This window comes from Lampris incognitus, unplaced genomic scaffold (genome assembly GCF_029633865.1).
Source record: "Lampris incognitus isolate fLamInc1 unplaced genomic scaffold, fLamInc1.hap2 scaffold_233, whole genome shotgun sequence".
Classification (NCBI taxonomy): Eukaryota; Metazoa; Chordata; class Actinopteri; order Lampriformes; family Lampridae; genus Lampris; species Lampris incognitus.
This window is the reverse complement of record NW_026611191.1, coordinates 71,953-86,395: the sequence shown is the minus strand read 5'-3', so window position 1 is coordinate 86,395 and position 14,443 is coordinate 71,953. Positions and strand designations below refer to the sequence as shown.

The window sequence follows — 14,443 nt, the reverse complement described above, 5'->3', positions numbered from 1 at the left end:
CCACCCGGGACGAGGGGGAAGTGATGTTTTTACTCTTAACTTCTCAGATCATTGTCAGCAGGCGGAAGATGGCTGTTGGGAAGTGCTATGTATTGAAAGCTTGCATGGAGCAACCCCCCCCCAACACACACACACACACAAACACACACACACACACACCCAAGAGTAAAAGGGGAGCAAGGGTTCAGATTTATAGAGCGTGTTGGAGAGGATCTCTCAGCCGTCTCCTGGCCTTTCTGGATCTACGCTGAGTAAAGTAATGTGCTGTTGTCCGTCCCACACCCACATCTGCTGTGACTGGAGATGAAAACCCAAAGTACAGCTTGACTGCGCGCGCACACACAGTTTTTGAAACACAGTTGTCCTCTCTGGCCACCACCTTATAAAATCAGTAATCAGTTTGTATGAACTGCCTGTTCAGACAAACAGAGAGAGGGGGAAAAACAGCAACTCATAAGCAGGAAGTGCCGTCTCCAGTGCCTCGTCCTCCTCCCCCTCGTCCCCAGTCCTAATACCCGATCTCACCTTTACAACACATTCCCACAACACACCCACTTCATGCTGACACTGTCCACCCAACACCGACCCCACTGTACATTGTCGATAGTAGCTCTTGTTTTGCCTCGGGGAGTGCTTCTTAAGTTTCTTTTCCTGTTACGTAGAGTTATGGGATTTGTAGTTCTTTATGTAGGCCCACTGAGTGCAATGAGAACTCAGCCTGCGGTGGTGTAGTAGTCCCGGTACTCTGAAGCCTCACACACAAGGCTGCGGGCAAAGGGGAAGGATAGGTATTCATGTGTGTGTGTGTGTGCGTTTGTGTGTGTGTGTGTGTGTGTGCCTGAGTGGTTTCTTGTGTATCTGCCTGTTGGTTTTCGTCTGTACCCAGTGTTCATGAAATATTGTGTGTTTTGGGTGTGTGTGCATGTGCACATATGCCTTATGTACAGGAATCTATAAATATGGTACCGTATGGATGTCATAACTGTTAATATGTGTCTGTGCGTCTGACAGTGGGTCTATCACTGTATATTGCTGTTGCTGTCGGTGCCGTTGGGCTCGGCCATGTTCATGCGGCCCATGGATAAGCCCACACTGTTGACAGCGTCGCGGCGGGGCGGCATGCGCTCGTTGATCCGGTCCAGACCCTTGGCCTCCTCAAAGCTGCTGATTCGGTGCTGCGGGGAGAAGCCTCGGATGGCTGTGGAGAGAAGGAGACACACACACACACACACACACACACACACAGACACAGACACACACACACACACACACACACACACACACAGCCGCGAACACGGACATGTACATGAATACACATACATATACACACATTTAAATATGCGTGAACAGACACACACGTACACATAAAACAGTTCTACGAGATAGTGAGTAGGATGTTGTGTATCCAAGCCCCCGGGAGTTTCTTTTATGAAGGAGATGTTTCAGCTATGTTAAAATCAACTGACACTCTGGAACAATGTCTTTTTATGTACGAGATGTCAATGCACATGTACAGAGAGTGCTATGGGACATGATTCAAAGTTACATAATTCAACATGACTATATGAGAAGCTTCATTCACGGTGTGAAGCTAACATTATTCACTAACAGTCCATTACAGGACTCTCCTTAATACTGCTTGAGCATGCTGTGCTCTCATTTGAGGTGCCCACATGTATACTACTGAACACTCTCCCATCATGCTGCAGCTTCATCAGATCGGCACGTCCCAGATGCTGGTACAAAAATAAAGCCCTCCATGGTGGAGCTGTGGAAGCAGCCAGCATCCATGTGTCTAGTAGTGAGGAGGCCTCTCATTACCACAGCGGCCATCATCACAAGTGAAGTGAGCTAGCTGGTGGATTGACTGTGAATTAAGCTACATGTTGACTCCAGAGTGGCAATGCTTCCTACACTAGTCCCTACAATAGTTCCTACAATAGTCCCTATAATAATTCCTACAGTAGTCCCTACAATACTTCCTACAATACTTCCTAAATTGTCCATACAATACTTCCTACAATAGTCCCTACAATACGTCCTACAACAGTTCCTACAATACTTCCCACAATAGTCCCTACAATACTTCCTACAATAGTCCCTACAATAGTCCCTACAATACTTACTACAATAGTTCCTACAATAGTCCCTACAATAATTCATACAGCAGTCCCTACAATACTTCCTAAATTGTCCCTATAATAGTTCCTACAATAGCCCCAACAATAGTTCCTACAATAGTCCCTACAATACTTCCTACAAGAGTTCCTACAATAGTCCCTACAATAGTCCCTACAATAGTCCCTACAATAGTTCCTACAATAGTTCCTACAATACTTCCTACAATAGTTTCTACAATAGTTCCTACAATAGTCTCTACAATAGTCCCTACAGGCCCTGTGATGTCCTGGTGGCTTGTCCAGGATGTCTCTCCGCCTGCTGCCCAATGACTGCTGGGATGGGCTCCAGCATCGCTGCGACCCTGAGAGCAGGATAAGCGGTTCGAATAATGGATGGATGGATGGATGGATAGTCCCTACAATAGCCCCTACAACAGTCAAAATGTTCAGATTTCAAAGATCACTTCCCTTTTTAGGTAAAAAAAAAAAAAAGGTTTCTGTTTCAAGCTAGGCAGCATGGTGGTGCAGTGGTTAGCGCAGTCGCCTCACAGCAAGAAGGTCCTGGGTTCGAGCCCCGAGGTTGTACAACCTTGGGGGTCGTCCCGGGTCGTCCTCTGTGTGGAGTTTGCATGTTCTCCCCGTGTCTGCGTGGGTGCTCCAATTTCCTCCCAGAGACCAAAGACATGTAGGTCAGGTGAATTGACCGTTCTAAATTGTCTGTAGGTGTGAATGTGTGTGTGTGTCAGCCCTGTGATGGTGTGGCGGCCTGTCCAGGGTGTCTCCTCGCCGGCCGCCCAATGACTGCTAGGATAGGGTCCAGCATCCCCGCGACCCTGACAGCAGGATAAGCGGTTTGGATAATGGATGGATGGATGGATGGATGGATGGATGTTTCAAGTTGTAGTCTCCCACACACACCGCTAAAATAGTTCATATCTGGAATGTGATGATAGCATTTACTTCTGCAGTGTTTCAACAGTTCAGCTGAAGAGTGTCTCTAGAGTACACCTGAGAGTGTTTCAGGGGCATGTATGAGAGGAGTTTGTCTGAGCATCTCATATGTACCTGAGGTAATTGTTTATTATGTCCCATGCAGCACCTCATACACATCCAAATCCTTCTCCACAGTCCAACTCTCAAAATCCGCTTTTTAATATTCAGGATGTTCCAGTCATTTCCAAATGCCACACTGTGGTATAGTGTTTTTGACATTGCATTATTTGGATCATTGATTCTGCCGCTTCTACAGCGCGTCTTATAGGGGATTGGATAAACAAAACCTGCGTTGCTTACATACAAAGGTGGACATGCAAACACTGGTGCTTATCTACCATGTGAATGCGTAACTAGGATTCATTTGACCTTCACTTGACCATTGATCCTAGGTCAGAACTCTCGAGACGCTCGCTAATGAGCCGTTACACGAAACACTATATGAACAAAGTGTAGTTGCACAGACACCGTCCGTCAGAAGACCTCGCTAGCTAGCATGCGCCGTGCAACTACTCAGACTCAATGGAAAGGGAGAGTCAGGTCGATTCTCAGCACGGCTCTCACAGCTGGCGTGAAAATTATCTCTTTTGTTTTTGTTGCCCCCCCCCCAATTGTATCTAGCCAATTACCCCACTCTTCCAAGCCGTCCCAGTCACTACTCCACCCCTCTGCTGATCTGGGGAGGGCTGCAGACTACCACATGCCTCCTCCCATACATATGGAGTCACCAGCCGCTTCTTTTCACCTGACAGTGAGGAGTTTCACCAGGGGGATATAGCACATGGGAGGATCACGCTATTCCACCTAGTTCCCCCTCCCCCACGAACAAGCACCCCCAACCGACCAGAGGAGGCGCTAGTGCAGCGGCCAGGACACATACCCACATCCGACTTCCCACCCGCAGACACGGCCAATTGTCTGTAGGGACGCCCGACCAAGCCGGAGGTAACACGGGGATTCGAACCGGGATCCCCGTGTTAGTAGGCAACGGAATAGACCACCACGCTACCTGAACACCCCGAAATGTATCTTTTAACATGACTTCATCAGTTTTTCTTTTTGTTTTATTCAAGCCATCAAAATAGAAAGCCCAAGCAGTAAAGGTCAAGGATGAGGCCCCTTATTTCCTCATCAGATAAACGATTAACGTGGGTCTGCCACTACTTCTTCTACTACTACTACTCCTACTACTACTGCTACTTTTGGCTGCTCCTGTTAGGGGTCACCACAGCGGATCATCCGTTTCCATTTCTTCATGTCCTCTGCATCATCCTCTGTCACACCAGCCACCTGCATGTCCTCCCTCACCACATCCATAAATCACTACTTCTTCTACTCACGGCTTTTAATGTGTTGCTACACATTAGCATACCAGCCCAGTGGAAGCGGTTTCTGACCTGTGGATCCAGAGCTGAGCAAACGAAGGCACCGGGGAAGGCTAGCAGTGGAGCTGCCCTTGGCAGTATAGACGCAGTGTCATTACAACTTAAATGTGAAGGCAAGACAATTCACCAAGTTTTTCCTAACGAGAACATCCTTAAAGCTCGTGACGGGCGGAAGCTGGTCTTTATCCAGAAACGTCATCGAGGAGGTCTGTCAAGAGGCCTGTGCAAGTCCTGCAGTGAAAGGCCTTGACACAACATGCAGCTGTTCACGGACACGTGGCTATGGCGTAAAGCAGATGTACGTATGTGACAGTCAGAGTTACACATCGTACCCCGAAACCAACTTGACGTTTCCATAATTTACTCCTTGTCACAAATTATGGATCGTGGTTCGAGGAGGGTCACAGACATCACCGGAGACGAACACACATGATGTTATAAAACTACAGTAAAGTACAGGAGACACAAAGGTGACTCGGCCATTGTAAAAGCGGTTGTAAAATACACAAACACAGTAGCGCAGAAGACGGTGTGTATCCACTACGCATGGTGGCTGGGCATGTTGAGCTATTGGACTACACAGGGCAACCTTTGTTCACAGTACCTTTAGTTTTCTACCTTTTGGTCAAAAGTTTTATTTTGCCCCCCCCCCTTTTCCTCCCCAATTATACTTGGCCAATTACCCCACTCTTCTGAGCCGTCCCGATCGCTGCTCCACCCTCTCTGCCAATCCGGGGAGGGCTGCAGACTACCACATGCCTCCTCCAATACATGTGGAGTCGCCAGCCGCTTCTTTTCACCTGACAGTTTCACCAGGGGGATGTAGCGCGTGGGAGGATCCCGCTATCCCCCCCCCAGTTCCCCCTCCCCGCCGAACAGGCACCCCAGCCGACCAGAGGAGGCGCTAGCGCAGCGACCAGGACACATACCCACATCTGGTTTCTCATACACGGCCAACTGTGTCTGTAGGGACGCCCAACCAAGCCAGAGGTAACACGGGGATTCGAACCAGCGGCCCCTGTGTTGGTAGGCAACGGAATAGACCGCTACACTACCCGGATGCCCCTGTTCAACTGTTTTGTTCTCGGTGAAATAAGAGATGGAGGAAAATGGGGGGAGACTTGTCTTCATAAGGACATACATATGTTTTGATATGCAGGTACAGTGGTGTGCAAACACAAGCTTGAGCGAGCGAGGCTGTGTTGTATTTGTGCGTGTGTGTCTGTGTGTGTGTGTCTGCGGTTGGAGGGTGGGTAGTGTTTACCAAACAGAGGAGAGAGAAGACAGGAAAGTGTGCACCATGTGTATGAGTGTGTTTTAATGTGATGGCGTTAGCATGAGGTGGTGTCAGGCTGAGTGCCGCAGCAGTCAGAAGAGCTCAATGCATTGTGGGTAAGTAGAATCTGTGACCTGGTGAGCATGGGCGACCGAGAGCGCAGCCATGCCACTCACACACACGCGCACTCAAATATACGCACGCATGGTCGCGCGCACACACACACACACATTGAAATGAGTGTGATTTTACCTTCAGCATCCTGAACTGTCTCGATGGCTTCTATGGCCTCAATGGTGGCTGAAGGATGGACAACCAAAGAGAGAGAGAGAGAGAGAGAGAGAGAGAGAGAGAGAGAGAGAGAGAGAGAGAGAGAGAGAGAGAGAGAGAGAGAGAGAGAGAGAAGGGAGAGAGAGAAATAAAAGAAAGAAGAAAAGGGGCAGACATGAGAGTCCAAGAGAGTAGAGAAAGAGAGGAGAAAATGATAGAAGGAGGAGGAGGAGAAAGAGAGAAGGAGAAAGGAGAAAGACAAGGAGAAGGAGGAGATAGAGAAGGGGATAGAGGAGAAGAAGGAGAAAGGAGGAGAAAAAAAGGAGAAAGGGAGGAGACAGAAAAGGAGATAGAGCGAGAAGGAGAAAGAGAGAGGAGTGTATGTGTTACTCATGCAAGGCCCTCACAGCAGCACTGAGGCCATGGCAAGTTCAGAGGACGCCTGGTGTTAGCATTTCCAGTAGCTGGTGTTAGCCTTCACACACACACACACACATACACACATCCTTCTTCCCTGATTCCGTTCTGTTCTCTTCTGTTCTGTCCCGTTGTCTTCTCCCTCTCTGTCTCTCTCTCTCAGTTCAATTCAGCGATGCTGTATTGGCATGACTGCATTAATTACAATGTTGCCAAAGCAAAACAGGTCAACAGAGAACTAAACAATAAATAAATGAATAAATAACTAAAGGAAAAGGAATAGATAGATCTGGCAGAAACAGAACAGCACTTGAACAGCAACTGACAGTGTTTTGGTCACTCACTGACCCTTAGGCTAGGGCATTCTGACACATATTGTGCCGCAAGGTGTGACCTTTGACCCTCTCCTAAAATAAGTGACCATTGTTCTTTCTCATCCAGGAGTAGAACATTTGGAATCTGGTTTTCAAAGTTCTCCTGGTATTTTCCTCTCATGTTCCGGAATTTCTCACAATTTAGCAGGAAGTGCATCTCTGTCTCCACCTCACCTGCCGTACAGTGACCACATATTCTCTGCTCTTTTGGTAGCCAAGATGTGTTGTGTGTCTGCCCTTTTCAGTGGCTAGACTGTGGTCAGTGAGCCTGTCCTTGGTCAGGATGTGTCTGTGCTGACTGTCTCTGACAGTGGACAGACAGTCAGCCAGTTTGTGTTCTCTTTAGGCCCCATAACATCCTCATTTGTGCTGTCGTTTGGTTTCTATGCCCCAATTATGGGTTTTAGCATTGTGTGATGATGTGGTTTCCTGTAATCCGTGGTTGGTCAGCAGTGCTGGTCTGAAACTCATCTGTGTCAGTGGTTACGGGGTCAGTTAGTTTCACTACCAGCTGACTGAGGGGACTCTTTCTTAGCTCCTGGATCTGGAATGCTTTAAACTGCAGTGTGGTGGCATGGTGGTGCAGTGGTTAGCGCGGTCGCCTCACACCAGGAAGGTCCTGGGTTCGAGCCCCGGGGTAGTCTGACCTTGGGGGGGGGGGGTTGTCCTCTGTGTGGCGTTTGCATGTTCTGCCCGGGTTTCCTCCAGCTGCTCCGGTTTCCTCCCACAGTCCAAAGACGTGCAGGTCAGGTGAATCACCCGTACTGCATTGCCCCTAGGTGTGAATGTGTGTGGGCCCTGTTTGACGGCCTGGCGGCCTGTCCAGGGTGTCTCCCCACCTGCCGCCCAGTGACTGAACTTAAGTGATCTTTTTTGGATATCTGTTTCTATCTTTCTTTCCTGTCCGTCTGTCTGTCTGTCTCTCATACTCAGTGCCTCTCTTGCGACCAGACAACACACACTCGCACACGACCAGCAGGCGGTTAGTATCCTCAGCGCCAGTGAGGTGAGGTGAAGAGAGGGAGTGAGTGAGTCAGTGAGGCAGGAGGATGACTGGAGAGGTTGATAGAGGAAAATAAAAACGGCAGTAGTGAGAGAATATACTAGAATTGGCCAGAAAGGGGCAGGAAGACGGCCCAAGAACCAAATATATGGACATACTCATTTGTTTTGTGTGCGTGTGCTCAGGATCGTGTTTCTACCGCAGGTTAAATGTGTACTACAGTCTGGCTGTAGCATTAAATGCGCAAGTGTGTGTGTGAGTGTGTGTGTGTGTGTGTGTGTGTGTGTTAAAGACTCACCACTCTGCAGGGTCTGTTTGCCCCCGGACAGCACTCCGCTGGGCAGCATGCCGGTAGGTGTGAGCCCCTTCAGAGTCAACACATTCTCACTCTCCTCTCTGAGACCGGCGGAGAGGGACACGGCAAGACACACACAGACAGCAATATAAAAGAGTTACGGGGCACTACACACTTCCTGGTATGAACTACACACTTCCTGGTATAAACTACACACTTCCTGATATGAATTACACTCCCTGGTATGAATTACACTCCCTGATATGAACTACACACTTCCTAATATGAACTACACACTTCCTAATATGAACTACATACTTCCTGGTATGAACTACACACTTCCTGATATGAACTACACTTCTTGGTATGAACTACACACTTCCTGATATGAATTACACACTCCCTGATATGAACTACACACTTCCTGGTACGAACTACACACTTCCTGGTATGAACTACACACTTCCTGATATGAACTATACACTTCCTGGTATGAACTACACACTTCCTGATATGAACTACACTTCTTGGTATGAACTACACACTTCCTGATATGAACTACACTTCCTGGTATGAATTACACTTCCTGGTATGAACTACACACTTCCTGATATGAACTACACACTTCCTGATATGAATTACACTTCCTGATATGAATTACACTTCCTGGTATGAACTACACACTTCCTGATATGAACTACACTTCCTGATATGAACTACACACTTCCTCGTATGAATTACACTTCCTGATATGAACTACACACTTCCTGATATGAACTACACACTTCCTGATATGAATTACACTTCTTGGTATGAACTACACACTTCCTGATATGAATTACACACTTCCTGATATGAACTACACACTTCCTGGTATGAACTACACACTTCCTGGTATGAACTACACACTTCCTGATATGACCTACACTTCTTGGTATGAACTACACACTTCCTGATATGAATTACACTTCCTGGTATGAACACACTTCCTGGTATGAATTACACTTCCTGGTATGAACTACACACTTCCTTGTATGAATTACACTTCCTGGTATGAACTACACACTTCCTGATATGAACTACACACTTCCTGATATGAATTACACTTCCTGGTATGAACTACACACTTTCTGGAATGATGCTGTTGCATTCCACACAACTTGGAGCTTCTTTTTTCCGTGTGTGTGTGTTTTGTTGGGGGGGGGGTTCCCCCCTTTTCTCCCAATTGTACTTGGCCAATTACCCCACTCTTCCGAGCCGTCCCGGTCACTGCTCCACCCCCTCTGCTGACCCGGGGAGGCTGCAGACTACCACATGCCTCCTCCCATACATGTGGAGTCACCAGCCGCTTCTTTTCACCTGACATTGAGGAGTTTCACCAGGGGGATGTAGCGCGTGGGAGGATCGCTCTATTCCCCCCAGTTCCCCCTCCTTGCCAAACAGGCGCCCCGACCAACCAGAGGAGGCGCTAGTGCGGCGACCAGGACACATACCCACATCCGGCGTCCCACCCACAGACACGGCCAATTGTGTCTGTCGGGACGCCCGAACAAGCCGGTAGGCCGCAACGCCACCCGGACGCCCCACAACTTGGAACTTAAAAAAAACCCAAACCCAAACAGACTGAACATCCGTCGAACTCGAAATTACAGGTCTGAAACTCGCGCTGCATGTCTGAGCTCTGATTGACCCAGGAAGTGCTCGGTCAACCTGCACATGGGCACGCACGTGCACACGTGTAGGTAGAGGCTAGTTCCCATGGATGCAGAGAACGGTCAACTGAGCATGCGCAAGTACTCCTCGCCTCCGTTGTTTGGGTAGGTTAGGGTGAGGGCGGGGTTAGGGTTAAAGCTAGCCAATCAGACGCAGAGTAGGGGCGGGTCTTCCTAGAACCCCAGCGCCTGGGCGCTACGCGGGGCGTGTGGGGGCGTGGTAGAGGCATTTCGCGCATGCTCAGTTGACCGTTCTCTGCAGCGACGGGAACTAGCCGCTACCCACATGTATACAGACGCGTGTGAAAACACAAGCGGAACACGAGGCAGTACATAAACACACGCGCTAACCACCGGAAATGGACCCACCGTAGCACAGAGAACATTTTGGCCATTTTCCCGATGGCGCGGATCTTGTTTTTAATCACTTCTTTCCTGGCTGCTGCGGCGTTGGCTGAAAGACAAGCAGTTAAATCTGTTTACTCATTCTTCCCCCTCCCCCCTTTTCCCCTACCCAATCGTACCCGGCCAATCACCCCACTGTTCCGAGCCGTCCCGGTCGCTGCTCCCCCCCCCTCTGCCCATCCGGGGAGGGGGCGTTGCTGCCACGTGCCTCCTCCTGTACATGTGGAGTCACCAGCCGCTTCTGACAGGAGTTTCACCAGGGGGGCTGTAGCGCGTTGGAGGATCACGCTACCCCCCCCCCCGAACGGGCGCCCCGACCGACCAGAGGAGGCGCTAGTGCAGCGACCAGGACACATACTCATCTCCGGCTTCCCCACCCGCACACACGGCCAGTTGTGTCTGTAGGGGCGCCCGACCAAGCCGGAGGTAACACGGAGATTCGAACCGCCGATCCCCGTGTTGGTAAGCGACGGAATGGACCGCTACGCTGCCCGGACGCCCCTTAAAATTTTTTTTAAAATCACATCCATGCAGGAGCGCAACGGGGGGGGGGGGGGCGCAGAGGGTGTAATGCACACAGGCGCCGCATCAGCGGGGGCGCCAAAAGCACACTGCACAGTAAACAATTTGTGGTTATAGGCCTGTTCGTTTTTTAAAAGTTTAGTATTTATAAATATTGTAAACTACTAATAAGACACGTTAGCCCCTAGCTAACGGGTCTGACCCTTTAGCCGAGGGGTTAGTGATGTCGCCTTGTGGTGCAATACACCCCATATCGAATCCCGCACCGGGCAAGAAAATAACCGGTTACATTGGTGTCAGCGGTGGGATACGGAAGTGTGCAGATCCTCAGAAGTCTCTTCGGAGCGCGGGAATAACGAGGGCGCGCTTCCGGGGAGGGTGACGACTGTAAACTACTAATAAGACACGTTAGCCCCTAGCTAACAGGTCTGACCCTTTAGCCGAGCGGTTAGTGACGTCGCCTTGTGGTGTAGTACACTCGTATCGAATCCCGCACCGGGCAAGAAAACAACCGGTTACAATATTATTACTTAGATGAGAATTATGGATTAGAACATACAGTTACATGTGATATTTTTAATTATAATAAAAAAAATGCATGCGGTCTTTTGGCTCCCCCGCAGAATTGCGGCGCCTGTGTGCATTGCACCCTCTGCACCCCACCCCCCTCGTTGCGCCCCTGCATCCATGTATGTATAAATTATCATTCAAAATATCATTAGACATTACTCAGTCCATACGTGAAGTCAGACCTCGACAACTGACCAGGAGGTTTTCCAAGTCATGTTAGACATTACAGGTTGAACGTCAGTACTGTTATCGTCTGCAGCTGTGATCCGAATAACATCTGCGCCCCCTATCTCGCCAAACAAATACTGTTTCCAAACATGCACAACACAAAATCTGCCTTGAAAAGGAGCACCTGTAATCCGGTTTCTGAGCGGATATGTTTTTTTTCGGGGTGTAATTTGTCACAATTACTCCCAGGGACGGCTGGTATGAATGGGCTAACGGGGCCTAACGGGCCCCCCCCCTCCCCCCGTTTTTTACAATAAAGTTGAGAAAATGATTGTTAAAATAAAACCTTAGAACAGATTGTTTTAAATGTCGGTGGGACCTCGAGCAGCCACAGCACAACAGTCTAGGGTAAAACAGGATGTGGCTAAATGAGCCCAAACACAGCAGCATCCGCTTCCCTGTCATGGTCGTAGCGAGTGAGTGACAGGCGCCGGGACACGCCCCCTCGATCTGCTGATCATGCGGGCTAAATTCGGCCAGTCCTCAAGGCCGCTGACTTCTGACCAATGACAGCGGACGTACAGAGTGACGGCACGTACAGTGAGGCGCTAACTTGCGCGAGCGCGGGGAGGAGAAGGTGAGCGCGGGGAGGAGAAGGTGAGCGCGGGCGTGAGCGTGAACGAGGCGGATTGTTTACTGTATATCCTCCATTTTCTCCTGCGTCTCTGGAGGAACAAGTGGACGTGAAGAGACCGGGGACACGTGGTCTAAACGATGTTGGAGTAACGCAGCAGGACAAGCGACAAAGCCGCAAGTTTGTGTTACTTGTGTAAACTACTAATAAGACCCGTTAGCCCCTAGCTAACGGGTCTGACCCTTTAGTCCAGTGTTTCTCAACCGGGGGTCCGCGGACCCCTAGTGGTCCGTGGTGTAATTGCAAGGGGTCCGTGAAAATAAAATATCTTTAAAAAAAAAAGATCCTATGACATTTATAGAAATAGGATTATTTTACTCAAATGTGACTGAGACCTTTAGCTACCTAAACTATAAAGGGTAACAGGACTTTTTTCTCTAATTACATCTGTTTCACAAGTGTAATTTATTGTATTTTAATAAGAGATCTCGCTCCCGTTTGCATTGTTAAAAGTTACTGCATAAAAATTCGGTTGTTACATCTATCTGAAAGTTACTGAATACATATTCTGTTTTGTTACATATATCTGAAAGTTACTGCATAAGAATTCTGTTTGTTAACTATATCTAAGTTACAACTGAAAGCTCTTATTTTTGCCCCAAAGAGTGAATAAATGCTATAATGCAATTTAAAATGCAGTTTCTACTGTTTCTATCAAATTGCAACCCCGCTCCCCCAAGATCAGGTGGAGGGGTCCTCAGGGTAGATCAAAAATACGCAGGGGGTCCAGGACCCCAAAAAGGTTGAGAACCACTGCTTTAGTCGAGCGGTTAGTGATGTCGCCTTGTGGTGCAGTACACCCCGTATTGAATCCCGCACCGGGCAAGAAAATAGCCGGTTACACTTGGTTGAAACGAGAGCTCGGCTAACGGCAAGTGTGGCTAAGAATTGCCCCCTTCTGTTCCCCATGCTAGCTTTTTGGAAGAGACACGGCCTGGACCCAAGAAATGTTGGATTTGAAACTTTCATCCAACAAAATTGGGAAGTGCGTGTGAGAGAGAGAGTTTTTCGGCAGCCATTCTTGTGGGTACGTCTCTATTGTGTTGTTGTAGAGCACTTGCTATGACAAGGTACTATGTCGTGTCGTTGCTGTGACTTGGCACGTGGGATGTGATGCTGCTGCGGCTTGAACTATTGATGGGCATTTGTTAGCCCACCCACCCGGTATCACCACCAGCCGCCCCTGGTGACTCCTACGTGTGGTGGTGCGGTCCGCTTACCGTCGTAGAGCTCGTCGCCATCGTTCATCAGCTCGTCGTCAGAGCAGATGCTCAGGACGTTGACCAGCATCTCGGTCACTGCAAAGAGACACACAAGCCCCAGGACGGACCACCACAGGGGGGCCAGGGGGGGGGGGTCTTTATCAGCGACACTTCATTCAGGAGTCAGGGGACACTGTTTGTCGTCTCATTTCATGCACTTATGTACATGAAATTAAACGAAAAGCCGTTTCCCACAGCAGTACAACACAGACAAAAACACCCACAACAACTACAAGAACACATATCTAACACACACATATCCACACTAACACACACGTATGCAAACTAACACATCCACACTAACACACATATCCACACTAACACACATATCCACACTAACACACATATATCCACACTAACACACATATCCAAACTAACACACATATCCACACTAACACACATATATCCACACTAACACACATATCCAAACTAACACACATATATCCACACTAACACACATATCCACACTAACACACATGTCCACACTAACACACATATCCATACTAACACACATATCCACACTAACACACATATCCACACTAACACACACATATCCACACTAACACACATATCTAATACACACATATCCACACTAACACACATATCCACACTAACACACACACATCCACACTAACACACATATCTAATACACACATATCCACACTAACACACATATCCACACTAACACACACATATCCACACTAACACACATATCCACACTAACACACATATCCACACTAACACGCATATCCACACTAAAACACACATATCCACACTAACACACACATATCCACACTAACACACATATCTAATACACACATATCCACACTAACACATATCCACACTAACACACACACCTCCACACTAACACACATATCCACACTAACACACACATATCCAAAATAACACACATATTCACACTAACACACACATATCCACACTAACACACACATATCCACACTAACACACATATCTAA

The 14,443-nt window shown here is 48.4% G+C and overlaps 1 protein-coding gene across 1 annotated transcript in view; it reads right to left on the bottom strand.

Moving 5' to 3' along the window:
* Positions 1-1,019: 1,019 nt before the first annotated feature.
* Positions 1,020-14,443, bottom strand: part of LOC130133145 (protein phosphatase 3 catalytic subunit alpha-like) — a 60,595-nt gene continuing 47,171 nt past the window's right edge. The window contains exons 10-14 of the mRNA XM_056301935.1: positions 13,425-13,502; positions 10,215-10,299; positions 8,137-8,234; positions 6,027-6,074; positions 1,020-1,198 (exon numbers count right to left, since the gene is read on the bottom strand). Of these exons, the coding sequence (XP_056157910.1) occupies positions 1,020-1,198; positions 6,027-6,074; positions 8,137-8,234; positions 10,215-10,299; positions 13,425-13,502 (488 nt within the window). The remainder of the gene's footprint in view (positions 1,199-6,026; positions 6,075-8,136; positions 8,235-10,214; positions 10,300-13,424; positions 13,503-14,443) is intronic.